The sequence below is a fragment of the Schistocerca gregaria genome, chromosome 5, assembly GCF_023897955.1.
Source record: "Schistocerca gregaria isolate iqSchGreg1 chromosome 5, iqSchGreg1.2, whole genome shotgun sequence".
In the NCBI taxonomy this organism is placed as follows: domain Eukaryota; kingdom Metazoa; phylum Arthropoda; class Insecta; order Orthoptera; family Acrididae; genus Schistocerca; species Schistocerca gregaria.
Window position 1 is genome coordinate 164,239,312 of NC_064924.1, and position 24,088 is coordinate 164,263,399.

The 24,088-nt window shown below is 47.8% G+C and overlaps 1 protein-coding gene across 1 annotated transcript in view; it reads right to left on the bottom strand.

Annotated features, from left to right (window-relative positions):
- LOC126271950 (neural-cadherin) overlaps positions 1-24,088 on the bottom strand; it is a 1,775,154-nt gene that overhangs the window by 1,643,688 nt on the left and 107,378 nt on the right. The window contains exon 2 of the mRNA XM_049974381.1: positions 18,487-19,874. Coding sequence (XP_049830338.1) covers positions 18,487-19,874 — 1,388 coding nt within the window. The remainder of the gene's footprint in view (positions 1-18,486; positions 19,875-24,088) is intronic.

The following is a 24,088-nucleotide window of genomic DNA, read 5'->3' on the forward strand; positions in this document are numbered from 1 at the left end:
GCAAGCGATCCCGCACAGATGCTCTTTATAGTCTTATTAGGTGGCAAGTAACCCAGCGGGCACACACACCTTTGGGCACCAAATCTGGTGGAAAGTGTGTGAGTACTACCAACAGAGACGCCCAGTTGTGCAGGGAGATGTTTGGTTGTGATCCGTCGATCACCTCAGGTGAGAGTGTCCGAACGTTCCAGGTTTGCAGGAGTCACACCTGTGTGCGGCCGGACGGCATGAGCGAGATCGGACATGTTTGCGCGGCCATGTCGCGATGATGAGAGACGCCCCGCGCAACGACTCACCGTGCTTTTGATTACTGCCAGGTCTCCGTAGACATTCTGCAAGCGAGTATGAATACGTGCGATGCTCTGGTTTTCCGCCCGAAAAAAATCAGTGACTTTACACTTTAGGAAATAACGCAACCAGCCTGTGTAATTTACGAAAATAACTGCGGTTTTCGCCAACCAAAACGGACAAAATAACCATGACCATTCTCTGCTTGGATCGCATCTCCGTTACAAGGGCGCCATTCTGAAAGCTGTCGGAGATTTATGAAACTATAGGGGCTGAAGCGGTAGTATTCCACGATCTCCGGCAACAAGTTCCGAATTGTTTCGGCCGATTTTGCCGAAAAAAACTGTTACTGAACGACCCCCGTATATGCACTCCCAAAGTGAGTACAGTTCGAATTCTCGAGTAATCATCCAAATTTCGTTGTCGGTATCCTTTCCTAAAGCGAGCTCGTGCTCCGTCTGTAGTGACGTCGTCGTCGATGGGACGTTTAAACCCTAACCTTCGTTCCTTCCTTCCTACTTTTCTCAAGGCAGGGCGAACATGGTTCAAAAGGCTATAAGCACTATGGGACTTAACATCTGAGGTCACCAGTCCACCTAGACTTACAACTACTTAAACCAAATTAACCTAAGGACATGACACACATCCGTGCCCGAGGCAGGACTCGAACCTGCGACCGTAGCAGCCGCGTAGTTCCGGACTGAAGCGCCTAGAACCGCTCGGCTACAGCGGCCGGCTGCAGCGCGAAGAAATCTGGGGTATGACCGAGAGCGGGTATGTAGTATGGAGCCATCACTGCCAGATTCCAATATTTTAAATGGAATGTCAAAGCAGTATCTTGTGGTACAGCGCCGGCCGGGGTGGCCTACCGGTTCTAGGCGCTACAGTCTGGAACCGCGCGACCGCTATGGTCGCAGGTTCGTATCCTGCCTCGGGCATGGATGTGTGTGATGTCCTTAGGTTAGTTAGGTTTAGGTAGTTCCAATTCTAGGGGACTGATGACCACAGATGTTAAGTCCCATAGTGCTCAGAGCCATTTGAACCATTTTGTGGTACAGCGCCATCCATTTAGGAATCCTTCCGCTAAAGATCATACACGGGAAACAACCAATGTATCTATTATCTTCTGTGCCTTTAGGGCCCCGTAGAGAAACCTGTTTACCTGCCACTTATTCTTTCTTTCAGCGCTGCGCTAGCAATTGTATGTTCCCCTGAAAAAGTCATAGGATCACGCGCAACAAACCGCTACAATATCTAAACCAATTTTTGAATCGAGGGTATCTTCACAAAGTTGGGGTAAAGAGACCATCAGGATAACCCAGGTTCGAATACTGCCTCGGGCATGGATGTGTGTGATGTCCTTAGGTTAGTTAGGTTTAAGTAGGTCTAAGTTCTAGGAGACTGATGACCTGAGAAGTTAAGTCCCATTGTGTTCTGAGGCATTTGAACCATTCTGATAACCCAGAGCACTAAACGGAGCACAACCGCAGATGCTTATGGAGTAGTTCTTCTAAAGTAACCAGTTTCTGCTATACATTTGATGTCATTCTGTTGTTTTTCTACGAGAACAGTATTGCACTTGGCCTTCCGTGGCCGTTATCCGAAGCACGCGGTGACGTTACAGACAACAAGTACAGTGGTGATCAAGGAAAATGCATCGCACAGTGAATGATTTCAAGACAGTTCTGAGTTTGCTGTCATGTGGTTCAACATGTCCTCGTGAAATACCACGATAACAACTTGCGATAAGCTAACCGAAGCGCCCTAACTCTCATGTGCTATGATATTATGGCCAACCAACACCGAGTGTTTTCATGTTTTAACAATATAAGTAAAGGCATCTGGAAAAAAGTTTCATTTAGTAACTTTGTTATGTTCTGAATAATAGCTGGATTCCATCTTTTGTGCCTTAAGCCTCTTAAGGGCACCCTTACAAGAGAAATATTATTTAATTCACAGTGCGAGTCATATCTTCTATTGTTATATGGCAACAAACTGCATTGAGTTAACAGACTGGATAAGCCGGGTGAATGGCTTCCGTATGAGTGAGGCTGCAGTGGAAAGAACGATCCTGCATTGACAGTGAAGAGCGTTATGGACGATGAGCCGTCGCTGCAAGTGAAAGAAGCCAAGAACAAAACAAGAATCGATCCCGCGGGAGCCATATTCACTGGCGGCCAACTGGCGCGTGCATTTGTGAAAAGAACAACTGAGCATCTGTGTGTTCGTAGAGTGCTTCTCCAATCAAGGCAGGCGGCCAACTACCTGCCAACACACCTCTGCGAACTGTTCCCGAGAATGTGGCACGCCGCCCACATTTCTATTTAAAATCAGCATTTAAGACTGGTTAAACGTTTTTAACAAAAGTGTTCACATGTGTGTGAAATCTTATGGGACTTAACTGCTAAGGTCATCAGTCCGTGAGCTTACACACTACATAACTTAAATTATCCTAAGAACAAACACACACACCCATGCCCGAGGGAGGGCTCGAGCCTCCGCCGGGACCAGCCGCACAGTCCATTACTGCAGCGCCTAAGACCGCTCGGCTAGTCCTGCGCGGCGTTTTTAACATTTCTGCACATTCTGCATCTACGTACCGCATGCAAACCACTGTGAAGTGAACGTCTGAGGGTACCTCCCATTGTACCACTTATAAGGACTTTTTCCTTTTGCATTCACATATGGAGCGCGGGAAGAATAATTACTTCAATACCTCTGTCCTATTTATTTCTACGAGAAACTCAATTATTGCAGAATATGTGACAGCACTGCGTTCAAGACAGCTACGCCGACGAACTGAAGTAAAACGGGGACGATACGTAGGGGCGTGTAATAAGAGAATCGTTCAATAAATAATGCAACACTTTTTTTCCTGAAAGCTGGTTGGTTTTATTGAGGACTCCAATACATTCTTTTATTCCCCACTCTTTTGGCTACAAACCCCTATTTCTCACATAATCTCTGTTCAATGCGACAGCCTTACTGGCAAGGACTGTACGCCCGCACGATACCACTCTACTGGTCCACGTCTACATCTACATCTACATCCATACTCTGCAAGCCACCTGACGGTGTGTGGCGGAGGGTACTTTGAGTACATCTATCGGTTCTCCCTTCGGAGCTCCCGTTGGAGCAAACGTCTTGCTGCATCAATAACCTCCCCATGATCCACGTACTTCATCCCGCGGAATGCGTCCTTCATTGGGCCAAACCGATGGCAGTCGAAACGTGCGACATCCGGGCTTTAGGGTGGAAGAGCAACAGTACAATGAAGTTTTCTGAGCTCCTCTCGGGCGCAGAATGAAGCCTTGCACTGCCATAGAGAAGGAGATGTTCGCTTCCTATTTTATGGCGGCAAACACGCTGCAGAGGTTTTCTCTATACAATGAGGGTCGCATAATAAACTTCAGAGTTGATCGTTAAATCACGAGGGAGGACATCGAACACAATGACCCCTTCAGAATCCCCGAAGACCATCGCCATGAGTTTACCGGCCTGAACTTTTTCAACGGAGGAGAAGTTGTTTGGATCCACATCATGGATTGCCGTTTTGTTTCCGGTTCGAAGTGATGAGTGTTTCATCACCTGTGACGATGTTAGGACAAAAAATTATCGCGATCAGCCACGTAAACCGCAAGCAGTTCCGCACGGATGGTCCTTCGTTGCTCTTCTGTTAGGTGGTGAGTAGCCCAGGGGCACTCACATTTATGTACCCCAACTGGTGGACGAGCTTGTGAGTACTATCAACAGAGCCGTCCAGCTGGGCGGCAAGGTGTTTGTGATCAGTCGATCGCCTCGAATGAGAGTGCCTCCACGTTCCAACGTTGCAAAAATGGTTCAAATGTACTCTGTCAGTCCTAGCTGGTAAGGATCCCACACCGCGCAGCAGTATTCTAAAAGAGGACGGACAAGCGTAGTTAGTAGGTCTCTTACATTTTCTAAGAGTCCTGCCAATAAAACGCAGCCTTTGATTTGCCTTCCCCACAACATTTTCTATGTGTTCTTTCCAATTTAAGTTGTTCGTAATTGTAATAACTAGGTATTTAGTTGGATTTACGGTTTTTAGATTAGACTGATTTATCGTGTAACCGAAGTTTAACGGGTTCCTTTTAGTACTCGTGTGGAAGACCTCACACTTTTCGTTGTTTACGGTCAACTGCCACTTTTCACACCATTCAGATATTTTTTCTAAATCGTTTTGCAGTTTGTTTTGACCTTCTGATGACTTAATTAGTCGATAAACGACAGCGTCATCTGCAAACAACCGAAGACGTCTGCTCAGATTGTCTCCCAAATCGCTTATATAGATGAGGAACAGAAAAGGGCCTATAACACTACCTTAGGGGAAGGCCTGAAATCACTTCTGTTTTACTCGATGACTTTCCGTCAGTTACTACGAACTGTGACCTCTCTGACAGGAAATCGCAAATCCAGTCACATAACTGAGACGATATTTCACAAGCACGCAATTTTTCTACGAGCCGCTTGTGTGGTACAGTGTCAAAAGCCTTCCGGAAATATTGGAATACCGAATCGATCAGAAATCCCTTGTCAATAGCACAATCTCTATTCAATGTGACGCACCTCATTGGCAAGACATGTATGGCTGCACGGTACCACTCTTCTGGTGGACGACGAAGCCAACGTCTTGCTGCATCAGGAACCTTCCCATCACCCACGTATTGCCTCCCGCAGAGTGCATCTTTCATTGAGGCAAAAAGGTGGAAGTCGGAAAGTGCGAAATCCAGGCTGTGGCTTGGATGAGGAAGAACAGTCCAATGAAGTTTCGTGCGTTCCGCTCGGGAGCGCGTTAGCACCGTGACGCGCAATTCCGCACGGATGGACCTTCGTTGATTTTCATGGTCTTCTGTCAGGCGGCGATGAACCTAGCGGACACACATCTTTGAGTATGCTAGCTGGTGGACGAGTATGTCAGCACTACCAAGACAGACTTCCAGTTCAGCAGTGAGGTGTTTAATTGTGATCCGTCCGTCACATCGAGTGAGAGTGTCCAAACGTTTCAACACTGCACGAGACACAGCTGTGTACGACCGACCAGCACGCAGGAGACTGGACAGGTTTGCGCGATCTTGTTGCGATGATGACAGACGCCTCGCCCGACAACTCATCGTGCTTTTGTTCACTTTCATGTTGGGGTTGGGTTGTTTGGGGGAAAGAGGCCAAACAGTGAGGTCATCGGTCTCATCGGATTAGGAAAGGAGGTGGGAAGGAAGTCGGCCATGCCCTTTCAGAGGAACCATCGCGGCATTTGCCTGGAGCGATTTAGGGAAATCACGGGAAACCTAAATCAGGATGGTCGGACGCGGGACACTGTCAGGTCTCCGTAGACATTCTGCAAGAGCCTATGAATATTTGCGATGCTCTAGTTTTCCGCCAAAAGAAACTCACGACAGCTCTCTACTTGAAAGACACCTCTGTTACAGACCTCTTTTTTAAGGCTACATATAGCGCCTTCATCTATTGGAACTTCATAATACTATAGAGCTGAAGCGGAACTATTCCCCGTGTCTCTCCGCAAATTCCGCATTTTTTCAACCGAAATTGGTAGAAAAAAGAAATGTGTTGCATTACTTACGGAACGCGCCTAGTAGATACTCAGTCATCCATTGAAACGAAAACACAAAACGGCTCTGTTTTATAGTTTGTCCCATAGGGTTAAACTGGCATCCAAATTACCAAAAGCACTACATCATATTCGCGTCAGCTCTGAACTGGAATCACTACGGAGAGAGCTCTCAGCGAGCAGGAAAGCGACGACCCTGGCTTCCATTCACCGAGTGTACGGAACAGGGGTTAGGTGCCAGAAACCGGGCAGCTGGCAGCCAATATTGTGAGCGCCTTGGCCCGAGGAAATATTCCATAAGCGACCGGCGGGCCCGCGCTGGCCCCATTGTGCAGCCAACCACTGGGGCGCCATTCCTGGTGCTCGCGCCGGCTCTCCGGAATTGAATATCGAGCTCGTGCTAAAGGATTCGGCTCGTAATCCCTGCTGAGTACCACTCGCACTCCAGACACCACTGACCGCGACTTCCCCATGCACTCCAACCCGCCTAAATTTTGTTCTCTCCCTCAACGCATGATTCTCACCTTTCGAAGCACAGTTGTTAATAAGCACCTCCGCGGGCGTGGAAGACGGCACTGCGAATATTAGGAGACTCCGCGACAATGTGAGGGGTCTATGAAATGAAGTCGAATTGAATGAGGCAGTGTTGAGGAACGAAGGGTACCTAATGACTGGAAGAAAGTGCGGATCATTTCCGTATTTAAGAAAGGCTGTAAGACAGATCCACTCAATTATAGACTTGTATCGAAACTTCCTGGAAGATTAAAACTGTGTGCCGGACTGAGACTCCAACTCGGGACCTTTGCCTTTCGCGGGCAAGTGCTCTAGCAACTGAGCTACTCAAGCACAACTCACGCCCCGTCCTCACAGCTTTACTTCTGCCAGTACCTGTTTCATATCAACGCACACTCCGCTGCAGAGTGAAATTCTCATTCTGGAAACATCCCCCAGGCTGTGGCTAAGCCATGTCTCCGCAATATCCTTTTTTCAGGAGTGCTAGTTCTGCAAGGTTCGCAGAAGAGCTTCTGTAAAGTCTGGAAGGTAGGAGAGACGAGGTACTGGCAGAAGTAAAGCTGTGAGGTGGGGCGTGAGTCGTACTTGGGTAGCTCAGTTGATAGAGCACTTGCCCGCGAAAGGCAAAGGTCCCGAGTTCGAGTCTCGCTCCGGCACACAGTTTTAATCTGCCAGGAAGTTTCGTATCAGCGCACACTCCGCTGCAGAGTGAAATTCTCATTATAGACTTGTATCGTTGACATCAATCTGTTTTAGAATTATGCTCAAGAATTATGACGTTTTTGGAAAATGAATATCTCCTCTACAAAAATCAACATGGATTCTGCAGACAGAGATCCTGCGAAACTCAGCTCGCTCTGTTATTCCATCAGATCCACAGCGCAGTGGACAACGGCGCTCAGGTTGATGCAGTGTTCCTTGATTTCAGTAAGGCATTTGACACCGTCCCGCATTGCACCTTAATGAACAAATACGAGCTTACGGAGTATCGGAGCAGACCTGCGATGGGATTCAAGACTTTCTTGCACATAGAACTCAACACGTCGGTCTTAACGGAACTAAATCGAGAGATGTAAAGGTTGGAGTACCACGGGGAAGTCTGACATGACCGTTGCTGTTTACAATATATCGTATATAAATGATCCAGTAGAAAGCTCTTTAAGGCTATTGGCGCATGATGCAGCTGTCTATACCAAAGTAGCACCGCCAGAAGATAGTAACAATTTGCACGACGACCTGCAGAGAACTGATGAATGGTGCAGACTCTGGCAGTTGACCCTGAACGTAAATAAACGTAACATATTGCGCATACATAGGTTCCAACAGGGCGGAGCAGCTCCCAGTTATGCTAAAAATGTGAGGAACGTTTTAAATTTACGGTACCCTGGTCGGTGGACAGGACGCGGCGGACCAATTCAGTGCCCTCCACGTTCACCAGACCTAACACCTGCTGCTTTCTTTTCTTGTGAGGTTATTTAAAAAAATATTGTTTATGACAGACAGCTCACAACCCAAAACGATATGGAGCAACACATTCGAAGAGCATGTGCAGCCATACCACGGGATGGGCTGCTCAAAACTGTGGACAACTTTCGCAGACGATTGAATTTATGCATTGAAACAAATGTGGGATAATCTTGAACCATTTCTGCGTAGCTAATTTCATTAATTAAGCACCCCAAATTGTGAGTGGCAAGAAAACTCACACTAATTAAGCATCCCAACATGTGAGAGGCAAGGGGACTCCCACCAATGAACCACCCCAACACGTGGGGACACTCACTAAAGAAGCACCCCATGGGAACATCATTCTACTACGTCCATGTCGTTGTACCTGGGTAATGCTAAAAGTAGGATACAGTACATTTTGTACAAAAATACTTTAATTTGGCGTAACGAAAGAAATGGTGCACATTTTTCATCGATTTGACGCGTCTTTCTCGGATCATTCTAACTAAATCAGAGTTCTTCCCCAATTTTACTTTTTTCTCGACTTCAGCGCCATCTGTCATTGGTTTAAAAAAATGTTTGAGGCAAAACTTGATTACTTTTTTATCGAGAATCCGAATCTGCAATAAAAATGAATGTTTCTATTTAAGATTTAAAAGTTGCCCCCCCTCCCCCACCCCACCCAAGAGGGCGGGGGCTGCAGGTCACGTGTAGTATCGTTTGATGTCCCCCTTTGAGCTTACGAACTTGTCTTACCCACTTACCCGATGTATAGTTTTCGAGATAATCTCATCCGAAACTTCCCACCCTGTAGACAGACAAACGGACACAATATCGGTTCTACGCCAGGCTACGTTCCAGTCACGCCCTAGCCCACAGCACACGGCCTTCGGAAGAGTACCGTGTCCGGCGACAGCAGAGTTGGTGACAACCAGCTTCGAATTGTATTACCAACGACAGTCTATTTCAGCACAAGTGTTACACAGGTACTGACTACATATACACTCCTGGAAATTGAAATAAGAACACCGTGAATTCATTGTCCCAGGAAGGGGAAACTTTATTGACACATTCCTGGGGTCAGATACATCACATGATCACACTGACAGAACCACAGGCACATAGACACAGGCAACAGAGCATGCACAATGTCGGCACTAGTACAGTGTATATCCACCTTTCGCAGCAGTGCAGGCTGCTATTCTCCCATGGAGACGATCGTAGAGATGCTGGATGTAGTCCTGTGGAACGGCTTGCCATGCCATTTCCACCTGGCGCCTCAGTTGGACCAGCGTTCGTGCTGGACGTGCAGACCGCGTGAGACTACGCTTCATCCAGTCCGAAATATGCTCAATGGGGGACAGATCCGGAGATCTTGCTGGCCAGGGTAGTTGACTTACACCTTCTAGAGCACGTTGGGTGGCACGGGATACATGCGGACGTGCATTGTCCTGTTGGAACAGCAAGTTCCCTTGCCGGTCTAGGAATGGTAGAACGATGGGTTCGATGACGGTTTGGATGTACTGTGCACAATTCAGTGTCCCCTCGACGATCACCAGAGGTGTACGGCCAGTGTAGGAGATCGCTCCCCACACCATGATGCCGGGTGTTGGCCATGTATGCAGTCCTGATTGTGGCGCTCACCTGCACGGCGCTAAACACGCATACGACCATTATTGGCACCAAGGCAGAAGCGACTCTCATCGCTGAAGACGACACGTCTCCATTCGTCCCTCCATTCACGCCTGTCGCGACACCACTGGAGGCGGGCTGCACGATGTTGGGGCGTGAGCAGAAGACGGCCTAACGGTGTGCGGGACCGTAGCCCAGCTTCATGGAGACGGTTGCGAATGGTCCTCGCCGATACCCCAGGAGCAACAGTGTCCCTAATTTGCTGGGAAGTGGCGGTGCGGTCCCCTACGGCACTGCGTAGGATCCTACGGTCTTGGCGTGCATCCGTGCGTCGCTGCGGTCCGGTCCCAGGTCGACGGGCACGTGCACCTTCCGCCGACCACTGGCGACAACATCGATGTACTGTGGAGACCTCACGCCCCACGTGTTGAGCAATTCGGTGGTACGTCCACCCGGCCTCCCGCATGCCCACTATACGCCCTCGCTCAAAGTCCGTCAACTGCACATACGGTTCACGTCCACGCTGTCGCGGCATGCTACCAGTGTTAAAGACTGCGATGGAGCTCCGTATGCCACGGCAAACTGGCTGACACTGACGGCGGCGGTGCACAAATGCTGCGCAGCTAGCGCCATTCGACGGCCAACACCGCGGTTCCTGGTGTGTCCGCTGTGCCGTGCGTGTGATCATTGCTTGTACAGCCCTCTCGCAGTGTCCGGAGCAAGTATGGTGGGTCTGACACACCGGTGTCATTGTGTTCTTTTTTCCATTTCCAGGAGTGTACAATGTACCTACGCTCTGCCATATAGCCACAGGAAAGAGGTCGTATAACAAAAGACCTCATTTTGACTGTAAACATATTTCAATTCTTACATTTTACGCGTGCAATAATCTTGTCATTTATCACCAGTTTAGAAGCCAATTCATTTGTGACAGCCTGTTACGACTCGACCCATGATGTTTCACTTAGTTTCCTTTGCTGGTTGCTCCACTTCGTCAAGATGTGTAAATGCCTCGAAAAAACACCGTACGTTAGCTTAAGATCATAGCTGCCCGTGAGGTGTGAAGTTTAAAGCAAAAGAAGAATTTTGCCGTTTACCGTCCTTTCGTCGATAGAGTCGTCAGAGATGGAGCTTAAACTCGACCAAAGGACGGAAGGGGAAAGAAGTCGACCGTGCTCTTTTCTACCGGAGCTGCCCTTTCATCTGCTTTAACCAGTTTAGAGAAACCACGGGAAATTTAGGTCGAGATGTTCAGCTGGGCATATGAACACCGGTGCTCCCGGATGAGAGTACAGAACCTGTCGCTGAGCCAGCTCCCTTGGTGTCGTCGTACGGAGAATTGCTTAAATGGAGTATGAGAAGCATAAAATCACAGAGGTTATTATGACGAAACACTTCGTTGTAGCTGGCATTATATGTGAGCAGCTATAGTACTGAATTTATGACTCCACTGCAGTAATGAAATTCGGAGTTATTGTTCTGTTTCAACAACAAAAGTAGGCTTGTTACGGTAAACTCCAATATCAGCGAACAATTTGATGTCGTGTGTTAGGGTAGTGTTACGGTCTATTCGCTTCAATAATCGTAACATTTCCGCCAAACGTTGTACCATAAGTCATACGCCCACAGTAGTTATTCAGTATTGTTTCGTGTTATCAGACCATTTACACATATTGTTTAATTTAATCACTAGCCATCACTTAACCGAACAGTTGTATTATTTACGGCAGCCATTAACGTAGCAACCCGTTATCGTTTCAGAGCAATGGGTTTCAAATTCTCTTTCGTCGCCTAGTGTAACGACTTTTCTGATTAGTATCGCTGGAGCACTTCCCATCATTTTTACATATACGTTTACTCAGCTGCCACGCTAATCACGGACAGGAAGTAATAAAGACGATTGGGGTGAATATGATGAAAAAAGAAAAAGAAATGACCTCTGTGGAAATTTGAGTAGGTTTCATGCGGACCCCTAGCCCCCATCAAACTCCCGCTTTTAATTGTGGACGCATATTACCTTGACCTTTCTAATTACAGCTGTTTACTCGCTTCCAGAAGAAGTGGTGACAATAATAATGTTTATTCAGCTGTGCGTCGGGAGCACCTGCATGAAAACTAAGACAGGAAAACTAAGACGCGATGACGATGGCTGGTCTGGCACCTATTCCATGTGGCAAAGACATCAACGGAAATTCTCCATTGTGGTTCTAAAACAAATGTATCGCGATTCCTGTCTTGCTGCATGTTCATTGCACCGTCTCACTCGGTTAAGAAGCCCAAAAACCAGTTCGAAAACAAACAATACAAACCGCTGCGTAACATACAAATAATGTTAAGGCTAGCATTTTGTGATTCTATCGTAGCAATTGCGAATAATGACTACCATCAGCTGTAGAATGAAATGACGACAATGAAAATTTCTGCCGGGTCGGGACTCGAACCCGGATTTCCCGCTCATCTCGAGCGGTCGCCTTACCCATTGGCTATCCGCCAACTAATGGTAGTTATTACACGCAATTGCGAATTCATCTGGTGTGTTTAGTAACGGCCGTGGTCGCCGCTGTGCATCATCAGAATAACAACGGCACTGCAATATCGTATCTCACCTATAAGGTTAGAAAGAGGAATCAAAAAGATCGAAATCAGCTGTCTTGCATTTTCAGATTTCTTTGCTATACTTCCCGAAAATGTGGCATCTGCTATAACACGAATAAATCTCCTGGCAGAAATAGCCAGCAGAACTGGCTTAGCAATTTCTACAAAAAAAGAAAATTTGTAACAAATATTCAGAATGCGCCAAAATTTCTGAAAATAGACATTGGCCAAACAGAGTGGGTAAGAAAATTCAAATATCAGGGGGGAGGTAATCCAAGAAAATGCTTTGGAAAAATCTTCAATAGAGGAAAGATTCCATACAATGGGGAGAGCACATGGTACTACCAAAGAGCTTTACAATAAAAAGTGCCTATGGAAAATTACATTTCAACAGAGTCGTGAAGACAGAATGTCTATATGCAAGTGAATGCCAGGCATAAAAACTATTATTTAGATACTAGAAAGGCAAGTTAAATGGTTCAAAGGGCTCTAAGCACAATGGGACGTAACAGCTGAGGCCATCAGTCGCCTAAACTCAGAACTACTTAAACCTAACTAACCTAAGGACATCACACACATCCATGCCCGAAGCAGGATTCGAACCTGCGACCGTAGCGGTCACGCGGTTCAAGACAGAAGCGCCTAGAACCGCTCGGCCACTAGCGGCCGGCGAAAGGCGAGTTATAAGGAAAATATTAGGACCACAAAACACAGCAGAAGGTTGGAAATTACGAAGTAATGCTGAAATACACCAAAATATCGAAAATATTTCAAAGGTAATGAGAAAAAAGAGACTCGTGTTTTTTGGACATTATTTCGAATGCAAGACAGCTGATTAACTAATAAGATTTTCAAATATTTGTGGGGTAAGAAGTCCACAACAAGTTGGGTCCATTAAGTTAAAAATGATTCAGTAAGAAACAGTATGAAATAGAAAATATAAGTAACAGAGAAGCCTTTCAGGAAAAAATATTGAAAATGGATGGATTCCAAGGCAGGGTAGTTATAAAGACTGGTTCAAAATGGTCTGAAGACAGAAAGAAGAAATACAGCGAACAGATGAAGGCATACTGGAAGAAAAGAAAAGAACAAAGAAAGAAGGACTGAAATTGGGAGAAGGTCCTCAATGATCTATTCGCAATTATACGGCTGTTTTGCGAATTTCATTGTTAGATATTTGACCACCCGCTTAGCCATGCCCCAGAAGATCAACAGAGACCAGAGATATGAGGTTTACGACCAATGTGTATAGGAACTTCTTTCCTTCCCCTTTTTGCGCACTACATCCTCTGTAAGCATCGTAACGTTTTTTTTTTTTTTCCGGGCACCCCGAATGTGCCTGGGTCACGGTCGGGACACGCAAAAGTTGGCAGCTGCCCATTTTAGTGACATCAGACGGCACCAGCGGAGGATTTGAGTACCTCGTAAGGCGGCGTGTAGTGAGCTCGAGACACATTCTCCCACACGGCCGCTCGCGCGAGCGGAACAAAAACCCACGGCCCACGCTCGTTAATTCGAGATGCAGTGATAGATCTCATTAAGTGCCCGGCGTCGATAATGCAGCGCCTTCATCCGACAGAGAACGTCCTTTGTCCGCCAGGTCAGTGACTGTACCTTATTAAAAGTACGATAGCGGCTCGCGGCCGAGTCGGGCGGATGCTCGCCAATGGAGCTCCACCCGGCTTCTAACAAACTCACCGACACAACCAGAACTGTCGCATAACTTTGCTGGCAGTGACGTTTCCACTCCTTACGCCGCAGTATACAGGGTGTTACAAGAAGGTACAGCCAAACTTTCAGGAAACATTCCTCACACACAAAGAAAGAAAATGTGTTATGTGGACATGTGTCCGGAAACGCTAACTTTCCATGTTACAGCTCATTTTATTACTTCTCTTCAAATCACATTAATCATAGAATGGAAACAGAACGTACCAGCGTAACTTCAGCAAATGTTCAAAATGTCCTCCGTTAGCGAGGATACATGCACCCACCCTCCGTCGCATGGAATCCCTGATGCGCTGATGCAGCCCTGGAGAAAGGCGTATTGTATCACAGCCGTCCACAATACGAGCACGAAGAGTCTCTACATTTGGTACCGGGGTTGCGTAGACAAGAGCTTTCAAATGCCCCCATAAATGAAACTCAAGAGGGTTGAGGTCAGGATAGCGTGGAGGCCATGGAATTCGTCCGCCTGTGCCAATCCATCGGTCACCGAATCTGTTGTTGAGAAGCGTACAAACACTTCGACTGAAATGTGCAGGAGCTCCATCGTGCATGAACCACATGTTGTGTCGTACTTGTAAAGGCACATGTTCTAGCAGCACACGTAGAGTATCCCGTATGAAATCATGATAACGTGCTCCATTGAGCGTAGGTGGAAGAACATGCCTGCCCAAATGTTGACTGAAAATCTGTGTTGACGACGTGATTGCACAATTGTGAGCGGGTTTTCGTCAGCCCACACATGTTGATAGTGAAACTTTACAATCTGATCACGTTGGAATGAAGCCTCATCCGTAAAGAGAACATTTGCAATGATATGAGGATTGACACATTGTTGGATGAACCATTCGCAGAAGTGTACCAGTGGAGGCTAATCAGCTGCTGATAGTGACTGCACGCGCTGTACATGGTACGGAAACAACTGGTTCTCCCGTAGCACTCTCCATACAGTGACGTGGTCAACGTTATCTTGTTAACCAGCAACTTCTCTGACGCTGACATTAGGGTTATCGTCAACTGCACGAAGAATCGCCTCGTCCTCGTCCTCGTCGTTCTAGGTCTTCCCCAGTCGCGAGTCATAGGCAGGAATGTTCCGTGCTCCCTAAGAAGCCGATCAATTGCTTCGAACGTCTTCCTGTCTGGACACTTTCGTTCTGGCAATCTGTCTCGATACAAACGTACCGCGGCACGGCTGTTGCCCCGTGCTAATCCATACATCAAATGGGCATCTGCCAACTCCGCATTTGTAAACATTGCACTGACTGCAAAACCACGTTCGTGATGAACACTAACCTGCTGATGCTACGTACTGATATGCTTGATGCTAGTACTGTAGAGTAATGAGCCGCATGGCAACACAAGCACCGAAGTCACCATTACCTTCCTTCAATTGGGCAAACTGGCGGTGAATCGAGGAAGAACAGTACGTACTGACGAAACTAAAATGAGCTCTAACATGGAAATTAAGCGTTTCCGGACACATGTACACATGACATCTTTTCTTTCTTTGTGTGTGGTGAATGTTTCCTGAAAGTTTGGCCTCACCTTTTTGTAACACCCTGTATACACTCAGCGCTGGATCGCCGTCCCGTTCTTGTTGTTCTGATAGCGGGGCGAGTAAACGTCACCGGGACGCCGAGCAGAGGCGGCAGCCTGCCACCTCTTGTTAACGTAAGCCCGGCCGAAAAAAATGGATCCGCCTTTCCATTAGTGGCCAGCTTCAGATTCAATTTCGCGTACCTGCAGGGCAGGGCACGGCGGGCCTTTCTTCGTCATTACCGGGCTGCGCGCCGGCGCAGGATAATTTAATACGCCGCCCCCAAGTAATTGGATTCACAATTGCATTTTAATTGGAAAGGAGGCGAACAAAAGAATGCCGCGCCCGGGGAGGCCAGGAGGCCACTCGGGGCTGGAGGGATCGATGTCGGCGAGACCTCCCGACCCTCTGGGGCGCCATCGGGTGGAAGGCTAATCGCCGGACTGACCGTCGGCCAAAGGAGGAGCAAGAATTCAAGCCGCCAGAGAGAACGGCGCTTAGGTACATGCCGCCATGCCGCAAAAAGTCTACAACTATATTTGTTGGGTGATTGATCTGGAGGGAGGGGACCAAACAGTGAGGTCACCGTTCCCATCGGGCTAGGGAAGGATGGGGAAGTAAGTTGGCCGTGACCTTTCGAAGGAACCAATCCAGCATTTGCATGAAGCGATTTAGGGAAATCACGGAAAATCTAAATCAGGATGGCCGGATGCGGGTTTGCACCGTCAGCCTTACGAATACGAGTCCAGTGTGCTGACCATTGCCTCTGAGCACTATGGTACTTAAGATCTGATGTCATCAGTCCCCTAGAACCTAACTAACCTAAGGATATCACACACATCCATGCCCGAGGCAGGATTCGAACCTGCGACATCTTTGCCCAATTCCAATTTAAGCCACCCAATCCTTTCCCTTTTTCTCTTCTTGCTCTGTTTTTTAAATTTTTTTATATTTTCACGTTACAATCACCATCATTCGATCGTTTGAAAATACCATTACCGGTTTCCACCAGGTGGTGATCATATTGTGGGCAAAGCAATGCAGCATGTGCCTTGAGTCTGAAGATGACCGTTAGTTGGTCGAAACCCATTATGGCATTGTGAAATTTGTAATTGTGTTTTAAAAATAAAAAAAAGATATGTCACTTGTTTTTTTCTTCTTCTTCCCCTCTTACTTAATTCTCCCTCTTCTTTCTTCTCCTCTCTCTCCTTTTTTTTGAAACGTCACCTAGCACATAAGCCACTACCACCAAACCCTTGTTCAGTGAGTCCCCACTGTCTCACCCTAAACAAAATCCCATTTCTGATCGACGTTGCCGTCAAACTACGTGGTGACAGTTCACTGCAATGTGTCCAGAAGGTTAGTTAAAAGATCTTCTTCTTTTTCTTCTTCATGTAATTCTAAGCTTAGGCACTGTGCCTGTTCCAACTGCACATAATTAACACCATCTTATTCTCGGCCACATCCATCTCTTGAACAAGAGACGTGAGTAAATTGGAATGAGAAATAATAAGAAAAACGCAAAATGTCCGGTGATAGCTGCAAGAAAAGCAAGAACAACTATAATGTTAGCCAGGAAGATACACAACAATTTAGTGTTTTTAGATAAAATGAGCTCTAACATGGAAAGTAAGCGTTTCCGGACACATGTCCACTTAACATATTTTCTTTCTTTGTGTGTGAGGAATATTTCCACTCTCCATACAGTGACGTGGTCAACGTTACCTTGTACACCAGCAACTTCTCTGACGCTGACATTACGGTTATCGTCAACTGCACGAAGAATTGCCTCGTCCATTGCAGGTGTCCTCGTCGTTCTAGGTCTTCCCCAGTCGCGAGTCGTAGGCTGGAATGTTCCGTGCTCCCTAAGACGCCGATCAATTGCTTCGAACTTCTTACTGTCGGGACGCCTTCGTTCTGGAAATCTGTCTCGATACAAACGTACCGCGGCAAGGCTGTTGCCCCGTGCTAATCCATACATCAAATGGGCATCTGCCAACTCCGCATTTGTAAACATTGCACTGACTGCAAAACCACGTTCGTGATGAACACTAACCTGTTGATGGTACGTACTGATGTGCTTGATGCTAGTACTGTAGAGCAATGAGTCGCATGTCAACACAAGCACCGAAGTCATCATTACCTTCCTTCAATTGGGCCAACTGGCGGTGAATCGAGGAAGAACAGTACGTACTGACGAAACTAAAATGAGCTCTAACATGGAAATTAAGCGTTTCCGGACACATGTCCACATAACATCTCTTCTTTATTTGTGTGTGAGGAATGTTTCCTGAAAGTTTGGTCGTACTTTTTTGTAACACCCTCTATAGATTAACAATCGTAATCTGCCTATTAACATGTACTGTGTCACACTATCTGTAGCTCATAAATTATTTGTAACATTGTAATACTTACGATGCATATTCTCAGAGGATGGCAACATAGTGAAAGAACTGGAAGGAAGCTAATGCAGTGAGCGCTCATCTACGATCTACTCTCTTCTGCAAGAAGGAAGACAGCACCAAAACTAAGTTATCTGTGCACCGTTCAACCTTTCGACCAACTTTGCTGTATGGGAGCGAAAGCTGGGTGGATTCAAGTTACCTTATCAACAAGGTTGAGGTTACGGATATGAAGTGGCTAGGATGATTGCAGGTACTAGTAGATGGGAACAATGGCGGGAGGGTGTCCACAATGAGGAAATTAAAGAAAAACTGGGAATGGACTCTATAGATGTAGCAGTCAGGGCGAAGAGGCTTAGATGGTGGGGTCATGTTACACGCATGGAAGAAGCAAGGTTACCCAAGAGTCCAGCAGTAGAGGGTAGGAGGAGTTGGGGCAGACCAAGGAGAAGGTACCTGGATTCGGTTAAGAATGATTTTGATGTAATAGGTTTAACATTAGAAGAGGCACAAATGTTGGCACTGAATAGGGGATCGTGGAGGAATTTTATAAGGGAGCTATGTACCAGACTGAACGCTGAAAGGCGTAATCAGTCTTATATGATGATGATGTAGTAACTGTAATAGGTGGGGATAACATATAATATTGTATTAAGTTTAGGACCCACTAATCACTAAGGTGGTGGGTTAAGCTATATAACTATTATATTTGTTATTGAAATAAAGATTATAAAAAATGGAGTGAAATAGAGAGTGACCTCCTCCTCCTCCGGCGTTGGTGATGGTGACCCAGAAGTCGATGGTCTTCTCCGGGCCCAGCTCCTCGTAGTCCCACTTCTTCTTGACGCGGACGGCGCCGTTGGGCTCGACGGTGACCCAGGGGTTCTCGTCGCGGATCTTGAAGGTCTCCCGCTCGGTCTCCTTCTCCAGGGTGAAGACGGCGCGGCCCTCGGTGCCGCCGTCCGCCTCGGTGAACTCGATGCGCTTGGTGGGCCGCACGGCGCGCGTCACCCGCCGCTTGGCGATGCGGTGCACGCGGGCGCGAGACCGCTCCGACCACCCCTCGGAGGCCACCTCGTTCGCGCCGTCGTCCTCGTCCTCGTCCTCGTCCTCGTCGTCGTCGACGGTCGCGTTGGCGGTCGCCGCCGAGGGCTCGTCGACGTCGGCGGGCGCGCTGAACTGGAGCCAGACCTGCGCCGGAGCCTGCGAGGTGCGGCTGGGCGAGCGCAGGTCGTGCGCCTCGACCGCGATCTCGTACTCGACGTCGTCCTCGGGCGGCTCCTCGGCGAGCAGCAGCTCCCCCGTCTGCGGCACGACCACGACCAGGCCGCTGGGCGCCGCCAGCCGGTACGCCACGCGGTCGCCGTCCGCGTCCGTCGCCGCCACCTTGCCGACCGTCCGGAAGCGGCCGGAGGCGCGGCCGCCCACGTCCACGGAGAAGCGGTACACCCTGCTGGAGAACACGGGGCTGTTGTCGTTCTCGTCGAGCACCTCGACGGGCAGCGTCGTGACGGCCCTGTCGGCGCCGCGGCCGTCCGCCGCCTCCACCGTCAGGTTGTACGCCGGCGTCTTCTCGCGGTCCAGCGGCCGCGCCGTCTCGACGGCGACGCCGGTGGCGCCGGGCGCCGCCAGCCGGAAGTCGCCGCCGGGGTCGCCGGCCACGATGGCGTAGCGCACGCCGCCGCCCGCGCCGCCCGCCAGCGCCAGGTGGGCGACGGAGGCGCCCGGCGGCGCGTTCTCGCGCACCCGCGCCGGCGCCGCCGCCTCGCGGAAGCGCAGCATGTCGCGCCGGTCCAGCACGAGCAGCTGCAGCGAGTGCGTGCTGGAGCGGTTGCCCGCGTCCTCGAGCACGGCCAGCGACACGGGCCGGCCCACCAGCGGGTGCAGGTCGGCCGTCGTCATCAGCAGGCCGCCGCTCACGACCGCGAAGAACTGCGAGAAGCCGGTGTCGAGCAGGCGGTACGAGGCGCCGGGCTGCGCCGCGAACTGCTTCACGCCGTAGCCGGGGTACGTGTCGTCGGCCAGCACGGCGACGCTGCGGCGCCGCGGCGGCGACGACGCGGCGAGCGACGGCGCCCACAGCGAGAGCAGCGCGAGCGCCGCGAGGGCCAGCCGGCGCCCGGGAGCGGCCGCCATCACTGACCACCTGCTGCACACACACACGAGGCACGCGTTACCCACCACGTCACGTTTCAATCAAGGAATTATGAATGTAAATAGAGATTCGTCGCGAGGCAAGACTGAAATAAAGGGAAGATTTACCAAAATCCACGAAATTTAATTCACTTCTCTCGATCGGCAAAATAAATTCAAGTGTCATCCCATGACTTGTTCCAGTAGAGCCCCATCACTAGATCTGTTCCATTGAATAACGGTATAAGAGAGAACTATAAATGGCAATGAAGCTAGAACATAACTGCTAAAACCGGTACAAAGTTCGAGGGCTATTCGGAAAGTACAGTCCGATAGGTCCTGAAACGAAAAAGACTGAACATCCAATATACACTACTAGCCATTAAAATTGCCGCACCAACAAGAAATGCAGATGATAAACGGATACTCATTGGACAAAAATATTATACTAGAACTAACATGTGATTAAATTTTCACGCAGTTTGGGTGCATAGTTCCTGAGAAATCAGTACCCAGAACAACCACCTCTGGCCATGATAACGGCCTTGGTACGCCTGGGCATTGAGTCAAACTGAGCTTGCTTGCCGTGCTGCCCATGCAGCTTCAACACGATACCACAGTTCATCAAGAGTAGTCACAGGCGTATTGTGACCAGCCAGTTGCTCGGCCACCATTGACCACATGTTTTCAGTTGGTGAGAGAACTGGAATCTGTGCTACCCAGGGCAGCAGTCGAACATTTTCTGTAATCAGAGAGGCCCATACAGGACCTGCAACATGCGGTCGTGCATTATCCTCCTGAAATGTAGGGTTTCGCAAGAATCGAATGAAGGGTAGACCCACGGGTAGTAACACATCTGAAATGTAACGTCCACTGTTCAAACTGCCGTTAGTCCGACCAAGAGCTAACCGAGACGTGTAACCAATGGCACCCCATACCACTACGCCGGGTGATACGCCAGTATGGAGATGACGAATACACGCTTCCAATGTGCGCTCACCGCGATGTCGCCAAACACGGATTCGACCATCATGATGCTGTAAACAGAACCTGGATTCCTCCGAAAAAAAATGAGGTTTTTGCCATTCGTGCACCCACGTTAGTCGCTGAGTACACCATCGCAGACGCTCCTGTCCGTGATGCAGCGTCAATGGTAACCGCAGCCGTGGTCTCCGAGCTGATAGTCCATGCTGCTGAAACGTTGTCGAACTGTTCGTGCAGTTGGTTGTTGTGTTGCAAACGTCCCCATCTGTTGACTCAGGGATCGAGACGTGGCTGCACGATCCGTTACAGCCATACGGATAAGATGCCTGTCATCTCGACTGCTATTGATACGTGCCCGTTGGGATCCAGCACAGCGTTCCGTAATACTCTCCTGAACCCAACGATTCCATATTCCGCTAACAGTCATTGGATCTCGACCAACGCGAGCAGCAATGTCACGATACGATAAACCGCAATTCCGATAGGATACAATGCGACCTTTATCGAAGTCGGCAACGTGATGGTACGCATTTCTGCTCCTTATACGAAGCATCACAACAACGTTTCACCAGGCAACGCTGGTCAACTGCTGCTTGTGTGTGACAAATCGGTTGGAAACTTTCCTCATGTCACCACGTTGTAGGTGTCGCCTCCGGCGCCAACCTTGTGTAAATGATCTGAAAAACTAATAATTTGCTTATCACAGCATCTTCTTTCTGGCCGTCTGGAGTGACCGTGCGGTTCTAGGCGCTGCAGTCTGGAGCCGGGCGACCGCAACGGTCGCAGGTTCGAATCCTGCCTCGGGAATGGATGTTTGTGATGTCCTTAGGTTAGTTAGGTTTAATTTGTTCTAAGTTCTAGGCGACTGATGACCCCTCAGAAGTTAAGTCGCATAGTGCTCAGATCCATTTGAACAATCTTCTTCCTGTCGGTCAAATTGCGCGTCTGTAGCACGTCATCTTCGTGGTGTAGCAATTTTAATGGCCAGTAGTGTATATTCTTAATATAGTCACTGTGTTCACAATGGATGGGCCTGTCTATAAGCGACAGTATAAAGAACGAGACAGGTGGAAAAAATAAGTAGGCTCTAACTTGTTTATTACTTCAAGAGCAACCAGCATAAAGTTAATACATATATCTCACTGAGACAAGGCGTTCAACACATGCTTGTATCTTTCTTCATGGCTAATACATTGGAACTATGTGTAGGTGTGTAACATCTGCAATGTAGTGGTCACAATCTTGGCAACATGTAGGCGGGTCGATACACTGTCATTTCCAGTAAACTGCAGAGATTTCGCTGGGAAGCCCTTACCCATCCTGTTATTATTCACTTTCCTCAACCCCTTCGAAAGTAAATCAAAGTGAGCGCACAGTAGCGAAACGGCCTGCTCACCTCTAGCATCGATTTTCAATCCGTTCCTTCACTCCGCTCTGGCGAGTACGCTAAAAACTTACAAGAAAAACTGCGTAGGATGCGGTTGCTCCAAATTCACCCCATCTCCCAGGACCACTTAGCTTTGTTTGCGGACAGCGTAGAGCGCAAAAAAGTCTAAAAAAATTAGGAGTGCGTGCTAACCGTAAAACTGAAATAAGAAGACAGAGTGTAAAACAGCGGTGCATCTCTGCGGGCAGGAAAAAGCATCTGCAAAGGTCACAAGTCCATGTTCGGAGGCAGCGCGCATGTAAAAAGGCGCATTATACGCGGCTGCGAATGGAAGAGGGAATCGGTTTACCGCGAGCGCCCGTGGCTTCCATACGAGCGCTAATCCCATTACACAGAACGGCCACGAAGAGGGGGGGAACACACCAACAGCACTAAGCCACGTGCGATGCTGCTTCTTAGCATTCGAGAAGGAAAGTTGAGACTGCTGGTCAGACATTAGGTCGTAGCCGCGTTACACGCTAACCTGCATCCTCGTCTTGAGGCCCCAGTAAACGATCAAACATGCTTGTCAAATTTGCTATCCACGAGTTTGTCAAACAAGCGCACAGACTTACCAGCCAAGTTTGTCAAATATGCAACCTCACTTTTGGAGCAGCTGTCACTGTGTCTCGAAGACCACTACCGGAAAAAAGTACACTTGGGAAGGTTGTAAGACGTGTATATTTCTATTGTCTATTGTCAAACCATAATTTATGAAAGATGTTTATAAATTATTAATAGGATTAAGTAGGAATAACTAATGTTTGTCATGTTGTAAATAATTCTGGTAGCAGGACATGTCTGCACCAAAGTATTGTTGGCAGGAGAGACAGCACACTGATATAATTTTAAAAAGATACATTTTAAGAAAAGACCGCTCATCGATACATCTTGTCTGCACCAGAAAGCGTTGTTGGAAGTTCGTAGGAAGTCAGTAGTGAGCGAGATGTCAATCTAGTCGGTAGCAGGTCTCAAGCGAGGTTGAAGGAGCGGTGTGCCTGCCAGCTACCAGCTATGATTTACAAGAGATTATAAACGGATGTACAAAGACATCAGCTAACTATTCTCATAAGAGGAACTAATATTATTGAATTATTTTTTTGAGAAACTCAAGACTACTGAAGGTATATTTGCACAATGCTAGTTGTAAGATTATTGTAAAAAGTAAGTCTCATTTAAACGTTTGTAAAATCATTTCATTCAGAATATAATTAATTTTTGCCAGCAATATTGCATTACTGATTATAATCCATCCCAAAAACCATGAACGTAAAACTTTGCAAAATTTTATTGTTGTCAAGAAAAAGTTTAACTATGAATTACGTAACTTCAGTCAAATTAATTAAAGAATAACGTCAGCTTTGCTACTAAAGCTTTGGTAATAAATACAGCCACTTATTATGACAGCCCACCAGCAGGTAATAGAGTATAGTAAAACAAAGTAAGCATATTCATGTCGCAGTTCGGTGTAGCAGTCAGGTGGCGATCCAGAATCAGTAAAAAAGGTAAGGAACAGTTTTGGGTTATTGCAGGTAACGACTGAGAGCCACGACGACGACACATTCTATGTTTCGTCGAAATAATCAGCAAATCACTTTTAATAAGCAGACTTCTGCGTTGGTGAAACTTTCATGACCTCTGAGAAGCCCTATTCTTATCTCTACAGATTTTTCTCTCTTTCTGCGCCTGGACGACGAAACCACGAAGATATGAAATAATCTGTTACCAGCCGATTATTGTCAGAGGCTGTGACGATACACAAAAAGGGTTCCTATGCAACGATACGTGCTTTAATAAAAGTAGAGTGTAGAAATCTA